The 20,286-nt window shown below is 44.3% G+C and overlaps 1 protein-coding gene across 1 annotated transcript; it reads left to right on the top strand.

Moving 5' to 3' along the window:
* Positions 1-2,174: 2,174 nt before the first annotated feature.
* On the top strand, positions 2,175-19,966 carry sypa (synaptophysin a). The gene is made up of 8 exons (XM_031759169.2): positions 2,175-2,233; positions 7,724-7,789; positions 14,692-14,816; positions 15,104-15,302; positions 15,375-15,566; positions 18,130-18,345; positions 18,715-18,795; positions 19,879-19,966. Exons 1-7 carry the CDS (start codon positions 2,216-2,218, stop codon positions 18,778-18,780), a joined length of 882 nt encoding a protein of 293 aa, XP_031615029.1. The 5' UTR covers positions 2,175-2,215; the 3' UTR covers positions 18,781-18,795; positions 19,879-19,966.
* Positions 19,967-20,286: the final 320 nt, after the last annotated feature.

The following is a 20,286-nucleotide window of genomic DNA, read 5'->3' on the forward strand; positions in this document are numbered from 1 at the left end:
GGTTGTCAGCCACCTCCTGTACATGGATGACATCAAGTTGTATGCCATGAACGAGACATCGATTCACTGATACACACTACCAGGTTATACAGCAATGACATTGGAATGTCATTCGGGCTGGAGAAGTGTAGTCGGATGGTAACAAAGAGAGTGCAATAGAAGGTAGTCAGAACTGAGGGGATTGAACTACCAGAAGGCAACATTGCAGACATAGAGGACAGTTACAAGTACCTGGGGATCCCACAGGCGAATGGGAACGATGAAGAGGTCGCTAGGAAAGCTGCAACCACCAAGTACCTGCAGAGGGTCAGGCAAGTCCTGAGGAGTCAGCTGAACGGCAAGAACAAGATCCGGGTTGGCATCAGCTGTCAACACCCACGCCCTGCCCAGTGATCAGGTACCCTGCTGGGGTAATAGGCTGGCCAAAGGAGGAGATAGAAGCCACTGACATCAAGACAAGAAAGCTCCTTTTTGAAGATAGCATGCATGGAGGGTTTCACCCCAAGTCTAGCACCCTGAGGTTGTACGCTGTAAGCGGAAGGAAGGGGGCCGGGACTGGTGAGTGTCAGCACCACAGTCCAGGATGAGACAAGAAACATCCACGAATACATCACGAAGATGGCCCCAACTGACAGTGTGCTCAGTGAATACCTCAGGCAGCAGAAACCCAAGAAAGAGGAGGGAGACGAGGAACCATCATGGAAGGACAGGCCCAGATGCACGGTATGTACCACCGGCAGATAGAGGAGGTGGCTGATATACAGAAATCCTACCAGTGGCTGGACAAAGCTGGACTGAAAGACAGCACAGAGGCACTAATCATGGCAGCACAAGAACAAGCTCTGAGTACAAGATCCATAGAGGCTGGGGTCTATCACACCAGGCAAGACCCCAGGTGCAGGCTGTGTAAAGATGCCCCAGAGACAATCCAGCATCATAACAGCAGGGTGCAAGATGCTAGCAGGCAAGGCGTCTACATGGAACGCCATAACCAAGTGGGTCAGGAACATAGTGTACAGGAACATCTGTGCCGAGTATAACCTGGAAGTCCCAAGGTCAAAATGGGAGATGCCCCAAGGGTGATGGAGAATGACCGAGCTAAGATCCTGTGGGACTTCCAGATGCAGACGGACAAAATGGTGGTGGCTAACCAACCGGGGGCATAGTGGTGGTAGACAAACAGAAGAAGACGGGTGTAGTGATCGGCGTAGCAGTTCAATGACAGCAATATCAGGAAGAAGGAACACGAGAAGCTGGAGAAATACCAAGGGTCTCAGAGAAGAGCTCGAGAGGATGTGGAGGGTGAAGGTAACGGTGGTCCCCCTGGTAATCGGAGCACCTAGGTGCAGCTGACTCCACAAGCTAGGCGAGTGGCTCCAGCAGATCCCGGGAACAACATCGGAGATCTCTGTCCAGAAGAGTGCAGTCCTGGGAACAGCTAAGATATTACAGAGGGACCTCAAGCTCCCAGGCCTCTGGTAGAGGACCCGAGCTTGAAGGATAAACCATATATAGGGGCGTGTGTGTGTGTGTGTGTTTGTATATATGTGTGTGTGTGTGTGTGTGTGTGTGTATGTATGAGAAGGAGAGAGATACATTTTGGAAAATTTGTACATGAGTGCTCCCACAGGCACAGAGGGACCAGGATGAATGCCGCTGCATTACGTATGTCTGTCAGAATTTAGGCTTTAAACTTTGACAAAAATTGAATTAAAGCCACTGAATGATTCAGGATTAAGATCTACTTATATTTATAGGCTGTTACAAATGTGTATTGTTACTATATTGGTACCTAAATTGTGTAAACATTAAATGTTTATTTGAATTAACTGTTAAATCAAATTATGAACAAGCTGAGGTTTTTGATTTAATGTTATAAAAATACAGATGTGCGTTACAGATGACATTTATACATCACGTATCAGGTCACATGATCACAAGCACGTCACCACCACCTACTACCGTGATGACGCAATTACCCCCCCTCCCGCCCAAGAAATAAAAGCTAAATTTTTAATTTAATAAAATAAATAAAATTCTATTTTTTAAATTTATATTTAATTTTTTTTTTAATTTGAAATGTTTCTTTGTTGTTGTTTTTTTAATAGTAAATAAAATGATGTCGTGGACTCAGACACAGTCACGGCCCCTCCACTCAGCCCCCCTCACGCCTCCCCCCTCCCAGATCTTCTCGGTCCTCTCGACACTCTGCAGGATGGACGTCGTAAATCAGGTACAAACACTCCGCATCCGCCTTTTTAAAAAAAAAAAAATTTCACCTGTCTGCTGCGGGTTGATCAATTGTGGGTTCGGGTTGTGTTCGTGTTTCGGTTCGGAATCTGTTTGCATTTTGCCTCCCGGTGAAGCATCTCCGTGTCGGCCGCAGGAGGCGGCTCCGACAGCTGGCGGAGGATGCCCGGGAGGAGGACAGGGAGAGACGGAGGGGAGAGGCTCTCCGGACCGGGCTCGGTTCTTCATGGTGGTCCATATGTTTGTGTGTTTGTGCCACTGTGTGTGTGTGTGAGGGGGAGGGGGGATGTGAGGCGGACTGCGGGAGGTTTGGAAACAGGAGCTGCTGTCTGGGGTTTCCATCCTCGCGCCACGGTGTCTGCAGGAGGCCCGAAACAAAAACGCATAAACATGAAAATGTCAGCAGCCCCGTGCGCTCGTGATGAAATGATGTGTTTGTGTTTGTTTGTGTGCGTGCGTGTGTGTGTGTGTGTGTCTGGGCTTGTAAAATGGCAGCCGGGGGAGGAGGGGGAGGGGGAGGGCGTCCTCTCTGCTCGGGATGCTGATGCTGATGATGTTGCGGGTCTGCCCGGATCTGTTTTTCTCTCGCCGTTTTCCTTCTACCTGATCCGCGTTATTTAACCCGGGTCTAAGCGGGTTCACCCAGATGATTCAGCTCCTCCTCCTCTTCCTCCTACCCCTTCTCCTCCTCTTCTTCATCAGCTACCTTTTAAGATGGAGACCGACAGACAAGCCAGCATCGCTTCGCCGTTAGTTTATATCACAGCCCGATATTTCATATCCAGCTGTTGTTTCACAGCCGCTTTATTTTTACTGTTTTAAACTACAGAGGAGAAAAAAAGCCCAGGAAAGCTGATGAAAAGTATTTTGTGTCAATCAAACTTCATTTCAGTCCAAAGCTGGCTTCTGTCGGCCTCTTTGATCGCTTACATTTAATTAATGATGTCATATCCGAGTGTACTGTGTTACGCTCCATAACAAACTCCAGATTTTTACATACCTCCATTTAAAAGCAGTTTTTGTAGTTTCCCTCTGCAGAATTTAATTATAACGTCCACCACCAGGGGGCAGCATTTTTACAAGTGTTACAGATGTTGCTGCTCGTTTCGTCTTTAATATTTTTTATGGACTCGTGGTGGCTAAAACGAACCAATTAAAACCAGAAAATCCTCTATTTCTGTTCCCAGAATATATTTTAATGTAAAAATATAACTGACACATTTGCTTTTCCTGATTCTTTCATATATAAATGTTACACTCCTGGGTGGTCAGATTAAATATGGCCAAAGCTGAGCATATGTGATGATCTCTGTGAAGGAGAAGCTTGGTGTGAGGGCTTTTTTTTTCTGCTCTTGGCTTGTTTGTATCATAAAGAGGGGAAATCCCTGATACGGTCTGCTCTGGCTGCCAGCACAGAGGCCCAAATATTCTGTTTTGGTCAAAGGGGAGACACATAAAGCTGGATTGTTTCTCATAAAAGGACCATTGTAAACTGTGAATCTTGCACAGTCACTCTACTAGTGTCCACCAATAAAAATATGGCGTTGGACATGAGGAAAAAAACGGGTCCCCTTTAATGTTTTAATATTCACACAATGCACAAAATAAAAACTCAGGGGCTCAGAAATGCTTTTTATTACAGACCACAGCAGCTTGTACAGATGTCCAGTTTCACACATTTCTAGCTGATGTTCCTTTTTTTTTTTTTTTTCTTTTGTTGCCAGTAAAGCAGAGTTACCTTCCGGGCCCATCACAGCATGTTTGACATGATGGTGGTTTAAAAACACATTCGTACTCCTAGTGCATTAAATTTAACAGCCTAGCAGTACACTAGTCTTTTTTCAGCGTGCTGTGACGTGCTTCAGAAGAAGAAGAAGAATGTCTCCAGGTGAGGAAGGGTAAAGGCTGAAGGATGTGTATGTTCACCATTTTCACAATTGTTTTTGACACAAAATATCTTGTTTTGAGGTTGGAAAAAATAAAATAAAATAGCTTTGCGCATTGTTAACCACATCCTAGAAAGCAAACACTTTCCATCTGAAACCAGATGGCTACAAATGAGTCCAAAAACCCGTGGCTATGATCCTGCACAGTCTATTTTAGATCTTAAAGGAGTGCAGTATTGTTTGTGGAGGTGGTTTTCAAGCACGTTGTCCAAAATTTTGAGGCTCATTTCATATTTATGGGAAATGGTTTTCATATCATATCTGGAATATTTTCAGCTCTCCTCTTGATTACATGGTCAGATGAAGGCACTGCAGATTGCATGGCTGCAGTATCTGATTATCCTCCTCTGAGCTTGTGACCTTTTTACCCCTCGGCCATAAAAGGCTGATGGGGCGTTGCCGTCTCGCTGACAGGCGAGCAGCGTGGAAACCTAAGTTTGTGAATGCAATAACTCGAGGACGAGGCAACATAGTAGCCCATTTACTAACAACCATTCATGAGTTCGAGTCTCAGTGACCTCAACCTTAAGGTCAGAGTAAGCTTCTGAAAATATTGTGAAAACTTGAGAGCAAGGCCACGTAGGATTTTGAAATTGGTACCGTAGCTGTGTCTATTAGGAGGCTGAGGGGTAGCACTGGTGGTTGCCAATATTTTATACAGATGTTGTAATGTCTGACACAGTCCCGAGGCTCACCCATGTGCCACAGCCTTTGGGAACACTGATCTGTGGTCTGTGTTGGATGGGGAACGTCTGTAAAATAATGAAAGATGGAAATGTTTTTACCTGAAGGGAAGCAAAGTCGGGAATTATTTTATGACCTGTAGGTGTGCAAAAGGTTGGGATTCTGGTCTGGTGGCACGAACAGACTCTAGTTTGAGAAGCCATTTTATTTTAAAGTTGCCGTTTAACTGGTGCTGGTGTTTCAGCAGGAACGCACAAACTGCCAAGCAGAAAACTTCACAACATGGTGGAGAGTGGCACATTGCCAGGAGACTAAATTACTGTGCTGTGCATCAATTTTTAAAATTAAATCGGTGGTTTGTCTGCTACCTCAGCAGTTGATGGATAAATGTGTCCACTCTGCAGCCAATCACAGAGCCCGCCTTCCCGATCAGTTTATTCAGCTCTGATGTCACAGGTACGAGGTGAACAGGAATGGAGACGGCTCAGTCCTCTGTGGAGCTTCCCGTACCGCACGTCACCAATGGAGACGGAACAAATTCCCGTCTCTAACAGTGAAGCGTGTCAGTCAGTTATCCATGAGATTCATGTGTTTACTGACTGTTCCTGTAGCTTCTTTTGAATGTAAACAAATACTGAAAAGGGAATACCTTTATTCCCTAAAGTTCTAGTTTAACTGTGAAGGGTAACAACTGAACGATGTTCCCTCCTACTGTCAGAGTCACTGTCAGTAACCAATCATTTCAGCTCTGCTGGCTGGTTTTATTGGACGTTAACAACAGATTCTGGCATCACTCCTCCTGAGATGAGCCTGCTCAGGCAGACCAGTGCAAAACTCCTAGAAGTCTGAGTCGACCTCAGCACCGTCTGAGTATTAATCAGTTTAAAATATCAGCATTTAATTAATTACTATTTGTGGTTGAGGATCTTGTGCATTTTTATTCTGCTTTAAACTGTTATCTGCAACATTTGAGTCCTGCATCAGATTGGCGGCCTGTCATAACCAACCTCAGAGACAGCGTTATAGTCCTAATAAAATAAGCTTAGTATCTCTTTTTTGGTTTTATATAAAGTAGTGCCAGTTCACCACACTTGTCTCAAGGTATTTTATTTTGAAAGGTCACAATATACAATAAAATAAAAATTTACTGGAAGTACTTTGATTATTAAACAGAACATTTTAAAGTAATAAGTCATTTTGGGTAAAAATAGTGCCATTATAAAGTGAAATTAACTGTATTTGATTACAAAAAATAACTTTTTGCTGGTTTTTATTTTTTTATTGAGCCTTAAATGCGTCTGCAGTTATGTTTGGTAATGAATATAATACTATAATATCCCTAAAGCCTGTTTAATACCTTATCCTTGGCACGTTTATGCGAGTGTTGACTATCCCACGAGCCGAGCAGCAGGTTGAAATCTGAGAGGAAGAATAGATCTGTTTGTTTGAACACTGTGCATGATGCTGTCCGTTTGCAAGATGTGCTCGATATGTATTTAAATCTGAAATGAAGATTTTAAAGTTCAATTCAGAGTGAAAGGATTGTGACTTTGAACGAATTATAATTCATCTTTAGGTACATGCTCACCCAAGAGATCAACTTTTGTTTTAACTCATTTTAAATGAAGAAGAATCAAAGCAGTGAATGAGTCATTGCCAAAAAGCTGTTCCAAATAAACATGAAAGTGTTCCCAGAAAAAGAGGTGATGATTTCAGATAATCTGGCAATGATTTTTGCAATGTTTAAAGAATTTTATGCATTTGTTCTCATGTAATTGGATAATTATCAAAGTCTCAAAAATCATAATAAATCTATTAAGTCATTCACATCCAATTCTGTTCATTCTGAAGATTTCTGCATTGAATTCTTCCAAATATTTTTCAAACAATCCAAAAACATTTGCCAGTTTTTCTTGACTCATTCCTGCGTGTATAATAACGTCCCTGAAACGCTCTGGAATCAGAACAAAGTTGTTCTCTGACATTTTTAAAATTTCCCCACACAACAAATCTTCTCCCAATAAGTGAAAATGAGTCCAACTTTTTTCATTAAAGCTGAAATGAAGTGGTGAGAAAATCATTTGAACATCCAGAAACACATGCAAGGATCATTAAGACTGAAGGACTATTACACAGCAAACAACGGGTTTGTCGTGTGTTGAGGTTTCCATGTGTCTCCTACAACATAAGAAAAACTGTTCAGATTATTGCAATAAAGAAACTACTTTTTTTTAATCCAATTGTATTTTACTGTAAGTTGTGCCCTAAATGGTTGTGAACAGAATAACATGCATACAAAAATGTTATTTACAGATAAATTCTGTCATTTATTGCATTATGAGATTATCATGACGGTCTCCTCTCTGCTCCCATTGTCTGCATTTTAGACCTGCAGTCTGAATCATTCATTAAGTCAGCTGACTCGGTTTGATGGGAATGTTTCTTAATGTTGCCAATATTCTCAGTGAATCATTATTATTGATAACAACAGTTGAGCTCAAAGTTTCTCTCGATAGAAAGTCTAAACATGTCGTTGATGGTTAATAGAAATAAGTCCATCAAACCACGCTGACCTCCTCTCTGCACCTAGCATCTTTGTAGATGTTGGTTTGCTTGTTTTTGTTTTTCTAGGATGGTTTTAAAGTACAAAAAAGTTTGGAAATATTTTGGGGAAATTGTAAAGTTTTCTTCCAAATGTTTCATTTAGCAGAAATGATGCTGCTGTGTATGATGTTCTGGCCCTGAGTGAAAGTGCTCCTGAACAGCAGGAGATCAGCGTGCTCGTCTTTCGTCAGGCTGCTCCGATGAACATAATTAACCAATGTGTGTCTTTCTGTCTGCAGCTGGTGGCCCAGGGTCAGTTCAGGGTGCTGAAGGTTCCTCTGGGCTTCATTAAGGTCCTAGAATGGGTGAGTTCATCAGACCAACAGCTGCACCACAAAAACCTGCAACCACAGCACAGATGCCCTGTATCCTCCAGAGTTTTTAAGGACGTATAACTCCCGGAGCTGAGCTCATGTTCCTGTTTAAAGATCAGAAACATCATACACCATCAGAGTTTAATGGTTCACCATACATGAAAGCACAATTCACACATATCCATGATCATGTATGAACGAATCATTTTCTTCTGTTTAACAGCTGACCAGCTTTAATGTTAATATTTAAAGTACGCATTCATGACATGTAATAAAAAACATGTAATAAAACATACAAATTTGATACTGTATCAGTTTTATTACTGTGTTTGTAGCCTTTAAGCTGCTAAAAGTTCACTAACTGCAGGTATGATTCAGCTCCTACTATAAACGAGCTAACCTTCTGGTTTTATTTTGAAATAAACTGTAGATGCCAGCATCCACACAGCAGGGGGCGCTGTAGGGAGATTGTTGTGGTTTAAAATGTTTGGTTTTTTTCCCCTGTGCTTCGGTGTATGTGGTGTTTTCTAAACATTTAACTTGGTGGTTTCATTCATTACAACAATAGTTAAACTGTTTAATGTTGAGTGTACGGCTCTGCTCAACTCGCTCTTCTTTTGGTTTTTCGTTGTGGATAAAACCTCGTACATCAGCTCAGTCTGGAGGGTTTTTACAAACATTTTTGGGACCTCATAACTTCATAGGTGCAGGAGATATACACATGAAATTTTCAGATGTATTAAAGTTTTCATTACAAAAAACTCAGTGAGCTTCAGCATCATGGGATGTATCATAGTTTAAACTATGTTACAGTTGCAGAAACAAGCCCTGGTTGTTTGATCTGATTTATGATTGTTCACTGTGGGGGGAAAAACTTAAAATGAATTTTCAGTGAAATTTCAGGAGTCATTTCATCATCTGATATAAGTATCTGCTCAAAACAACCTTTAGCATATGAAACGTCTCCTTTTATTTATGTCTGTGAAGGTTCTCAGTCATCCAGGTCATCGTAGTCTAAGGAGCTTGGAAAGAAAAGCGTCTGGACTTCTTTAGGTTGCTTGAAGACGTTTCACCTCTCATCCGAGAAGCTTCTTCAGTTCTAGGGTCAAATGGTGGTCCTTTTGTCCCTCTTTGGGGGGCATACTCCCACGGGGTTTAAATCTGGGACTCTCCACCATTTGACCCTAGAACTGAAGAAGCTTCTTGGATGAGAGGTGAAACGTCTTCAAGCAACCTAAAGAAGTCCAGACCCTTTTCCTTCCCAAGCTCCTTAGCCTCCTTTTATTTAAATTTTCACACCAGACTCGTCAAAAGAATCCCTGGTCGTGGTTCTTTGTTTATAATATGATCATATTTTTAGCAGCAGCGATGTTCATGTGTTGTATGTAACAGTTTTGACATCTCACATTGATAACAGAGGGTCTCAGGTACAGACATCTGCGAAGATTGAAAACAAGTATAGACACGGTGCCCTGAGATAGGTTGTCTTAATGATTTAATTAGCAGGTAGGAGAGCTCTGACACTGATAGCTTCATCAGTGATTACAGATCCTGTTGAAAGTGCTGTCTGTGGAGATCACTGTATGCTTCACCAAGAGAAATGGGGAACAAAACATGGGAGGTCTCAGCCAGTGTGACTCAATACCTCAGATTAAATGTGAGCGTTTAGTTAGATGGACGTCCCCCCCCCCAAAAAACCCTGCTAAATCTCAGTCCAGGCTGACCTTCACACACTGACAGGGCGAATGTTGACTTAACTTCATATATATGTCGCATTACATGGTCAGATCAACTCTATAAAACAAGTCTGAAAACATAAAAGGTTTTCTTAACCTTCAGAGAACAAGGAAATGGCTTATTCACAAATTCCACTGAGATGCCGAAGGCTGGATGGGAAGTGATGTAACAGCTTCAGCTCTCAGTACTGTATGTATGGTATTAAATATCGCACACCCACACACTGACTGAGCAGATGGTCACAGTCAGACGGCCCAATCCCTGCTTGGCAGTGGGAATGTGGGCTCATGCAGCCTCCTTGCGAAGACCAAGTGTGAATTTTCATAATTGTGTGGATGTTTTATAGCAAATTTATGGGAAAATGGGGACAGTCGAAGCAGCGGTTCATCAAAGACTCGGCTGTTTGAGCCTCACTGCTGGTCCTCACACATGTGTCTGAGTGTTGGCTAGAAGAGCATCACAGCTGGTCTCTACAGATGTGGCAACAGCTGTAGAAAAGCAGGGACACTTTTTGGGACTCCAGTTGTGACACTAGTGGCAAAGCGGGATCACTAGTGGGACCTTTTTGGCAACAATTTGTTCCGACAATGGTCTGGTATCAAGCTTGTTTCTTCTTAGATGTGCACACTTGTTTTTGTTTTTTGCACTTTCTTTTGCACAGTAACATATCTACCCTGGTTCAAAGTAGGTGTGCTGAGTGTCAGGTTTTTAGTTATCAGCAGGTAAAAGCAGAACAATCACTAAATCCCTATCCCTGCCCCCAGTCACAGGGGCAGGGATAGCTCAGTAGGTAGAGTGGTCACCCCATGATTGGAAGGTCGGGGGTCAGGGGACTATAAGGGGTTTGGAAATTAAAAAAAATAAAAACTAGTAAAAACTGCAGACCTCCTTACAAACCACATCATATTATACATACAGGACTTTAAACTTTGACTCCTGGATACAAGACGATGAAAATAAGTCTTCCGGATCTTCCTGCATGTAAATCACGCAAGGCTGCGAACATCTTAATGAAGCAGGTGGGGAAATCGGTGACATCACACATAAAAACGTCACCAAGTTCCTCCCGCTGACTCGACATGAAGCCTGTTTTCATCAGGCCGCCGAAGTCGGTGTGCACAGCTCTGTGAGGCCGAGGCGGTTGTTGGTTCGGTTCCTGTCTGATATGCAAAGCTTCGCACAGAGTCACTAAACATAGACGTGATGATGAGTCATCCTGCAGGAGCCAGCACCTCCTCTGCTTCAGCAGAACTGCATAAAAAAAAAAATCACCCAGCTCGCCCCTGCGGGCGGTTTATCCTTCAAGCTCGGGTCCTCTACCAGAGGCCTGGGAGCCTGAGGGTCCTGCGCAGTATCTTAGCTGTTCCCAGGACTGTGCTCTTCTGGACAGAAATCTTCGATGTTGTTCCCGGGATCTGCTGGAGCCACTCGCCTAGCTTGGGAGTCACCGCACCTAGTGCTCCGATTACCACAGGGACCACCGTTACCTTCACCCTCCACATCCTCTCGAGCTCTTCTCTGAGCCCTTGGTATTTCTCCAGCTTCTCGTGTTCCTTCTTCCTGATGTTGCTGTCATTCGAACCGCTACATCGATCACTATGGCCGCCTTCTTCTCTTTGTCTACCACCACTATGTCCGGTTGGTTAGCCACCACCATTTTGTCCATCTGTATCTGGAAATCCCACAGGATCTTAGCTCGGTCATTCTCCATCACCCTTGGGGCATCTCCCATTTTGACCTTGGGACTTCCAGGTTATACTCGCACAGATGTTCCTGTACACTATGCCGCCACTTGGTTATGGTGTTCCATGTATGCCTTGCCTGCTAGCATCTTGCACTCTGCTGTTATGTGCTGGATTGTCTCTGGGGCATCTTTACACAGCCTGCACCTGGGGTCTTGCCTGGTGTGATAGACCCCAGCCTCTATGGATCTTGTACTCAGAGCTTGTTCTTGTGCTGCCATGATTAGTGCCCTCTGTGCTGTCTTTCAGTCCAGCTTTGTCCAGCCACTGGTAGGATTTCTGGATATCAGCCACCTCCTCTATCTGCCGGTGGTACATACCGTGCAGGGGCCTGTCCTTCCATGATGGTTCCTCGCCTTCCTCCTCTTTCTTGGGTTTCTGCTGCCTGAGGTATTCACTGAGCACTCGGTCAGTTGGGGCCATCTTCCCAATGTATTCTTGGATGTTCGTTGTCTCATCCTGTACTGTGGTGCTGACACTCACCAGTCCCCGGCCCCTTCCTTCCACTTAGCGCAGCCTCAGGGTGCTGGACTTGGGGTGAAACCCTCCATGTATGGTAAGGAGCTTTCTTGTCTTTATGTCAGTGGCTTCTATCTCCTCCTTTGGCCAGCCTATTACCCCAGCTGGGTACCTGATCACGGGCAGGGCGTAGGTGTTGATGGTCCGGATCTTGTTCTTACCGTTCAGCTGACTCCTCAGGACTTGCCTGACCCTCTGCAGGTATTTGGTGGTTGCAGCTTTCCTAGCTGCCTCTTCATGGTTCCCATTCGCCTGCGGGATCCCCAGGTACTTGTAACTGTCCTCTATGTCTGCAATGTTGCCTTCTGGTAGTTCAATCCCCTCAGTTCTGAGTACCTTCCCTCTCTTTGTTACCATCCGACTACACTTCTCCAGTCCGAATGACATTCCAATGTCATTGCTGTATAGCCTGGTAGTGTGTATCAGTGAATCGATGTCTCGTTCACTCTTGGCATACAGCTTGATGTCATCCATGTACAGGAGGTGGCTGACAACCGCTCCGTTCCGTAGTCGGTATCCGTAGCCAGTCTTGTTAATGATCTCACTGAGGGGGTTCAGGCCTATGCAGAACAGCAGTGGGGACAGAGCATCTCCTTGGTAGATCCCGCACTTGATGGTGACTTGTGCTATGGGCTTGGGAGTTGGCCTCTAGTGTTGTACGCCACATCCCCATTCTTGTAATCAATCCAGGCAGTGCACAGGTTGGTCAGCCTGGTCTTGCAGTCTCGGCTGACTGTTCTGTCTACCAGTAGCTGGTGTTTTGCGCCTCTTGTATTCTTGCCAATCCGCTCATGTATTGACCCATGTGCCTGTTCATCTTAGCCGATATGATGCCTGACAGGAGCTTCCATGTAGTACTGAGGCAGGTTATTGGTCGGTAGTTGGATGGGACCAGTCCCTTCTTGGGGTCCTTGGGGATCAGGACCGTCCGACCTTCGGTTAACCATTCCAGGTGTCTCTCGTTAACTAGCAGCTGGTTCATTTGTGCTGCCAGACGCTCATGGAGTGCAGTCAGCTTCTTCAGCCAGTAGGCGTGAACCATGTCGGGCCCTGCCACTGTGATGGTTACTGGACCCTGTTCAGGGAGGTCGCTATGGTCTGCCCTCAGATCCACTAGCCACTGAGCATTGCCGTTATGGGTGGCGTCCTTCTCCCATATGCTCTTCCAGTATTGCTCCGTCTCCAGCCTTGGTGGTCTCTTATTGTTCCCTTGCCACTGAGAGTACACCTTTGCTGGTTCTGTGGAGAACAGCTGGTTTATTCTCCTGCCTTCTGGTAGTTCAATCCCCTCAGTTCTGACTACCTTCCCTCTCTTTGTTACCATCCGACTATACTTCTCCAGTCCGAACGACATTCCAATGTCATTGCTGTATAATTTCCGTACACCTCCTCAGCCGAAGGTGTACCTCCTCAAGCGGCTGGCCAAGGCTGTGAGTCTTTGCTTGGCAGTTTCCAAGGCCTCAGGTATGGACAGCTTGCTGTATTTCTTATGCACCTTCTTTGTCGTGCATTTTCTGCAACTCCGTTAGTTGGCTAACCTCCCTTCGTGCTACTTTGATCTTGCCCTCTAGCCTCCTTCTCCATGGAGGGTTGTGGCTGTTTCGCCGTCATTGTGGATGTTGGGTATCGAAGAATCGATAGGTCCCTCATCCTATTCATGTAACCCCTTCCGCCAGGGTTACTTGCGTAGTAGCATTCCAACAATGCCCTATTTTCGTCTCTTGCCCACCGATGCCTTCTTGTTCCAGTAACCCACTTGTCGTGAGGGTGCCCTGGTTCCTCAAGACCTGACGCGGACCTTGTTGATCCGGGCGACGTCCGAGCCGGCATGCCTTCATATTTATCTGTCTCGTTCATGTCCGCGGTAGGCTTGCTTAGCATAGGGGGTCATAGGGGCATAGTCGAACTTGCGATCCTCTGCTCCAAAGGCGTGTAGTCTAACCACTACGCTATCCAGCTGATAGATATAGAGATAGATATAGAGATAGATAGATAGATATATATATACACACACATTTTTTTTATTTTTTAAATAGCAGCGATTTTTAGCCACAGGAAGGTCACGTCCATGGAAAATTGTTTTTACTGAGGATGCTGTTTGCAGGTCAAAGGTCAGGTGACACAATCATGTCAGTTTCTTCATCCTAAAGCAAGTCTATGAATGCATGTAACAGTTTAGTGTTGCTAAATTCAGTGCAATATTTGAGCAATTGTAGAAGTCTGCCTGCAAGTGCTGAATTTAAATGGTAAATGGTAAATGGACTGATTCTTATATAGCGCTTTTCTACTCTCCCGGAGTACTCAAAGCGCTCTATACAAAATGCCTCATTCACCCATTCACACCCACTCATACAAGCACTTCTAAACTCAAGTGCAACGTAAACTACATTCACACACGTTAATACTCCGATGAACGCATCGGAGGGCAACTTGGGGTTAGTATCTTGCCCAAGGATATTTGGCATGCAGACTGGGGAAGCCAAGGATCGAACCACCAACCTTCCGATCAGTAGCTGATCTGTTCTACCAGCTGAGCCACAGCTGGTTTAATTAATAAAAAATTAATTAAGTCTTGCTGTCCTAATGAACCTAAATAACCTCCTCTACAAAAACACAGCTTCTCCTATTGGAGGCAAATAAGTCTTTAGTCTCTTTGTGATATAATCATGATTTTTTTTTTTTCTAGTCTGTTGAGTCAAAAAGAGTGACCTCTGTGTAAAACCATGAATACATCAGTGTTTTGGATTTTGGTCAGAATAAAAGGAAATGGAAATTAGAACCTGGAACAACTTTAGGAGTCAGATGAAAATGCTGTGCTATGCCACATACAGGAGGATACCACTGGTGCGAGTAATGCTTGTGATGTGTTGTTGCTCCTCCTTCTTCCTCCCCCAGTTCTTCGCCATCTTTGCCTTCTCCACCTGTGGCAGTTATTCCGGGATGTTCAAGATTGCGGTGGAGTGCAAGAACCGGACGCAGAGCGACCTGAAAATAGAGGTGGAGTTTGAGTATCCCTTCAGGTCAGAACACGCACAGACGCCATAAACTCTGAAGCTAAAAAATATTAAATAAAAATTTAAATATTTAAACTTCTTTCAGCTCAATTTTATTTATAAATGCTCCTCAGGCAGGACCCCTGGGTCCAAAGCTTTGAGGGGTGTTTTGACCAGATGGTGTGACTGTCGGAGCTCTAAAGTTATTAACTGTGTATTAGTTCTTGTTGGTCACCAAAGTCTGAACCAAATGTTGTATTTCTTGCCAACTCCACTTTATCTTCACCTTCACTAACTTTAAACTCCTCTGTCAGACTTCACCAGGAGTATTTTGACGCCCCCACCTGTAAGTCTGAGAATAAAGAACCGATTTTCCTGGTTGGTGACTACTCCTCCTCGGCCGAATTCTTTGTCACCGTCGGCGTCTTCGCCTTCCTGTACTCTACGGCGGCTCTCAGCATTTACGTCTTCTTCTTTGACAAGTACAAGGAGAACAACAAGGGCCCACTGATTGTAAGTACAGCCACCCAACTTCCCAGTTGACCTCTGAAAAACCTGCCTAACTCTGTCTTTGTGCCGTTTCAGGACCTGGGAGTCACCGGAGTCTTTGCCTTCATGTGGCTGGTGAGTTCGGCAGCCTGGGCCAAAGGTCTGTCTGACGTAAAGACTGCGACCAACCCGGATGAAGTCATCACTATGATCCCCGCCTGTAAAGAGGATGAGAACAGCTGCCGTGAAGTCCACGACCCGGTTATGTCTGGATTGAACACCTCTGTGGTAAGATTTTCACTGGGCCTGGGCACATCTTGTCTTGTCATAGGACGGAGAAACTCTGAGAAGTTCATGGATACTACAACACTAGAATGTCAGTACTGGCCCCTTTAAAGCACAGTATATTACTGAGAAATGTCTGTAGGGTCTCAGTCATCCAGGGCATGAGAGTCTTAAGCACTCGAGTAAAAAGAAACTGGACTTCTTTCACATGAGCCAAGGTGTGACCCTGACGACTCGCCTGATGACAGAGTAGGTAAGAGACTCTCGGGACCATCTCCAAAGTGACGGCGCCTGTTACACACCGGCCTAGAGCCGGAGTGCAACACAAGGAGAGCAAAAAAAGAACGCAAAGAAGTAAATCACACAGCCACGGCTTTACAACGACTAGTCGTGTTATTAACTCGACAGGTAATGAGCGTCAGGGTGGGCACGGCCAAAACAACAAACAATACACACTAGAAATGAAACAGACATAAATGTTTAATTCTGTCTTAAAGACAGATTTGACACTTGGCTGTTTTTGTACTGATAAAGTAACTGCTGACGGGGCACTCACACTTTGTTGTGCTCCTTCTTTTCCTCCTCTTCCTTTCTACCTTTCGCTTTAGTGGATTATCTTCCTCCATCTCACCCTATCCATAGCATCCTCCTCCTGCTCCGTCACATCAACCCTCTGCATGTCCTCTTTCACTAGAACCATACATCTTCTCTGAGGTCGTCCTCTTTTCCTCCTACCTAGCAGCTCCATCTTAAAAATCCTGTGTCCAGTCGATCAGTGTGCATGCCCAAACCCTCTCAGCTTGCCTCTCTGACTTTGTCTCCAAACTGCTCGACCTGAGCCGTCCCTCTGATGGACTCATTTCTAATCTTGGTCACACCCAGCTCCACCTCCTGTCTTGTTGTCAGTGCCACTGTCTCCAAACCATACAGTATACCAGGTGTGATTACCATCTTGTAAACCTCCCCTTTCTCTCTTGCTGCTACCCTTCTGTCACAAATCACCCCTGACACTCGTCTCCGCCTGCTCCACCCTGCCTGGGCTCCTCTTCACCTATCTTGTGCACTGTTGGTTGCTTTAGACGATTGATCGTGAGACAGGATGTTGATTTTGATCCTGTTCTTTTCATCTTCACCATCAACCCTCCTCCCTGTTACTGTAACCTAAATACGTGAAGATTAAAAAATAAAAAAAATTACATACAAAAATTTTAAGGTGCCTCCATGATTTACTTTTATTAACTGAGATGCTAACTTAAGCTAATGAAGACAGTTCATTTTCAGTTATTGTTTGTACTTTGGATGGTAGAAACCTTTAGGCACAACTATTTCTGCATCTGAAATGTGGCTCCACGGTTTAGCGGTTAACACGTTCGCCTGAATCCCTGAGAAGACTGTCAGGAACTGTCAGGCTCAGGAGAGACTCAAAGGCAGACCGTCTCAAAAGGTTCACAATTTATTAACAATTGACACCAGGTGCGAATATATACAAGTGGGGGGGGAGGTCACGGGAAGGTGGGTCTCCAGGGACACAGGCACAGGGAAGGAACACACGGGCTATGTACAATCTCTCCCGGACGCTCAGGCTAGCTCGTACTCCGGCTAAAGCTCACCAAATGGCGATCCTCAGGCTGGCGAGAAGTCTGACACAGGAAAGGAGAATAGGTAAGCAGCGGCACGAGTGAAACTCAGAGAAAGCTTGATTAGTAATGACACTAACAAGTGTTACACAATAATCCAGCGACGAGGCGCCTCCAGCCACCTCCTTAAGTCCCGAGCCAGAGTGGAGATTGTTTGCAGGTGCGGGAGCCAGGGGCGGGAGCTCACAGAGAACTCCGCCCCGGTGGTGTGCAGAGCACGAGAGGGAAGAGAGAAGGGACAAAAGAGACAAAAACACTTGTAGCCAGACCGGGCTAGCCGGGGAGGCACAGGGCCATGACAGGAACGGCATCTGGCATTAAAAAAAAAGAAAAGAAAATCAGTTCTTTATCAAATGAGGGTGGATTTGGGAAGTTCTTGGAGCTAAAAGAACCTCTTAAAGCACTGAAGACTGTATTTGCTGTATTTAGTCACTCAGTGAGGCCTCAACCCCAATAATGCAAAACTTAAAGCCATAATACACTTTAAATGGCGGAGTTATCCCCATTCACCTATAACAGGTGAATTTGTGTCTTTTGTCCTGCATGCCTCTTCTCACTCCCAAGCTGTCGTGGCCCTCTATCGTTCTGCCAGAGGATTCTTCCTGTCAAAAGGGAGTTTTTCCTTCCTGCTGTTGCCAAGTGGCCAAGTGCTTGCTCACAGTAGGTCGTCTGTCTTTTGGGGTTTCTAATATTGTAGGGTTTTTGCCTTGAAGCACCTTGAGGTGACTGTTGTGAATCGGTGCTATATAAAAAAAATATTGATGCATTCAACTGCAAAGTTATAAGCTATTTTAACATGGGAGTCTATTGGGATTGACTAGGTTTTGAAGAAGTGGCCACTGGAGGAAGTGCGGCTCTTGGCACTTCTATCAGAATCTGAATTTAGTAACAGAGAATGACGTGATAACCCTCACCCTCTCCTCTTGCAGGCATTTGGTTTCATTAACCTGGTCCTGTGGGTTGGCAACCTCTGGTTCGTCTTTAAGGAGACGGGCATCATTGCTCCCTTCATGCGGGCTCCGCCTCCTCAGGCCAAGCCTGCCGCACCTGATGCCTACGCCCAGCAGGGAGCCTATGAGCAAGACCCGTATGCCAGCAACCAGGGAGGCTACCAACCTGACTACAGCCAGCAGGGATACAACCAGGTGAGCAGACGCACTGATGATGCTGGTAACGTCAAACCTGGAACCTCAAGGGAAGAGCTTAGCTGAAGCTTTGTGACTCGGTGATGTGATTTTGGTTGAAACATAATTCATCTCCTGATGACCTGTTTGATCAGAGCAGACATCTGTAACATCTGCTATTCAGATGATTGGTCAGTTAATTACATTATATGTGATAATTAATGTATATGATAATTGTTTAAAACAGAAACAATTTGCTGCCCATGATTGTAGATTGAATTTTAGTCTCTGAGTCTGACATTTTATAAGTGATCATTAATCAAGAAAACTGAATTGCAGGCTGAATTCATCCTATGTATTTATTTATTTATTTATTTATTTGTCATCCAGGAAGCGCAGTATGGTCAGGGCTATGGCCAGCAGGGGGCGCCCACCTCCTTCTCCAACCAGATGTGAGCTGACAGGAAGAAGGTGAGATTTTGGAGGCTTTGTCAAGTGCCTCCTTGCTGTATTTAAGTTGAAAGTTCAATTTGGAGCATCACTTTTAGTATGTTGGTCCCTAGAATCTCTGTTTCTTGGAGTCAGAAGTTTCCATATTTAAAACTGAGGTTGGAGTATCACGATACCAGCTAGGTGCAAAGCATGCACACAGATATCTTCCAATTATTAACAGGCTAATAAAACACTAGAATTTCACTCACCAAAACTGAAGAGCAAACCTCTTGATGGCACATCCCTCACATCGAGCCATCATATTTCTCAGTTTAATTAAAAATACAAGAGGGTCCCAGTTTAGTTTACCAGGTTGAATAGGTAACCCATACGCCATAAGGCTAATACAAAGGTCCAGAGTGGAATCCACCTAAAGGCCACTTACTGTTCATCTTCCCCCTCATTTTTCTCCTAGATTTCCTGTCTGCTCCCCACTGTTCTATCACAATATCCAAAAATATATTTAATGAATGCTCAGGCTTTGTACCAGGCTCTAAACATGATTTTTACTTTATTTTTATTTTATTGTTGTGAAGCCGGACACTTTAACACAGCAGTCTCTGGGGATTGGTTGATTTTTGGAGTCTGCCTCAAGTGGCCATTAATGGAACTGCAGTTTTGCCAATTAACCAAACCCAAGGACCTCTATCAGAATGTTTTTTCACATCTTTAAATATGTGAGCTAATACTGTGCTCATCTGCTGTGCATTTATTGAATGAATTTGATCAAACAATCATGAAGGTAAAGCTTCATATTCATGCGTAGGAATGTTGTGAAATGTTTGGGGCTCTATAGGGGGACTAAGATGTCATCCTCGTTTAATTTTCTTTCGCTATTTTTAGGGATTTGACTGTAAATTTTAAAAGATTAAATATTATATTTTTGTTTCTGGTTTCTCCAGGATGAGGATTAGTTTTTAGTCACTGACACAAAACATTAAACTCGAGGTTAATGTTGCTTTTTCAAAAAGACTCGTCGGTGAATGAAGGTCATTTGAAAAAAGCCAGCAGCTTTTTTTTTATTTATTTAATCGGAATTTTTTTTTTGTCTTTCCTTCACAGGACGAGTCGGAGTGAACCAACAGTGGGTCGCCTGCAACCAACCCACAATGTGACACTCCTGGCTGCAAAGTTAACGGGTGGGGTGGGGGAGGGATGAGGGGAAAGGTGGGGTTAGATGTTCACTACAATGAATTGATGTGTAAATGATTAAAAAAGAGAGTTATAGATAATAAATCCACAACTTGAAGAATCCACCAAGACATCGGTGACGAATAGAAACCTGAAACCAGTGACGATGTTGATAAGAGTTATTCATATTAATTAATCTGTGGAGAGAATGTATGTTTGTGTTGTATAGATATCACTTTGAACAGATATATAATATAGACTGAAATGTTTCTTGTTTCCTATTGATCTGCCCTGCCCAAAGTTTTATGCCCCGCCTCCTTACATCAGCAAACCAGATTC

This window comes from Oreochromis aureus, linkage group 20, assembly GCF_013358895.1.
Source record: "Oreochromis aureus strain Israel breed Guangdong linkage group 20, ZZ_aureus, whole genome shotgun sequence".
Classification (NCBI taxonomy): Eukaryota; Metazoa; Chordata; class Actinopteri; order Cichliformes; family Cichlidae; genus Oreochromis; species Oreochromis aureus.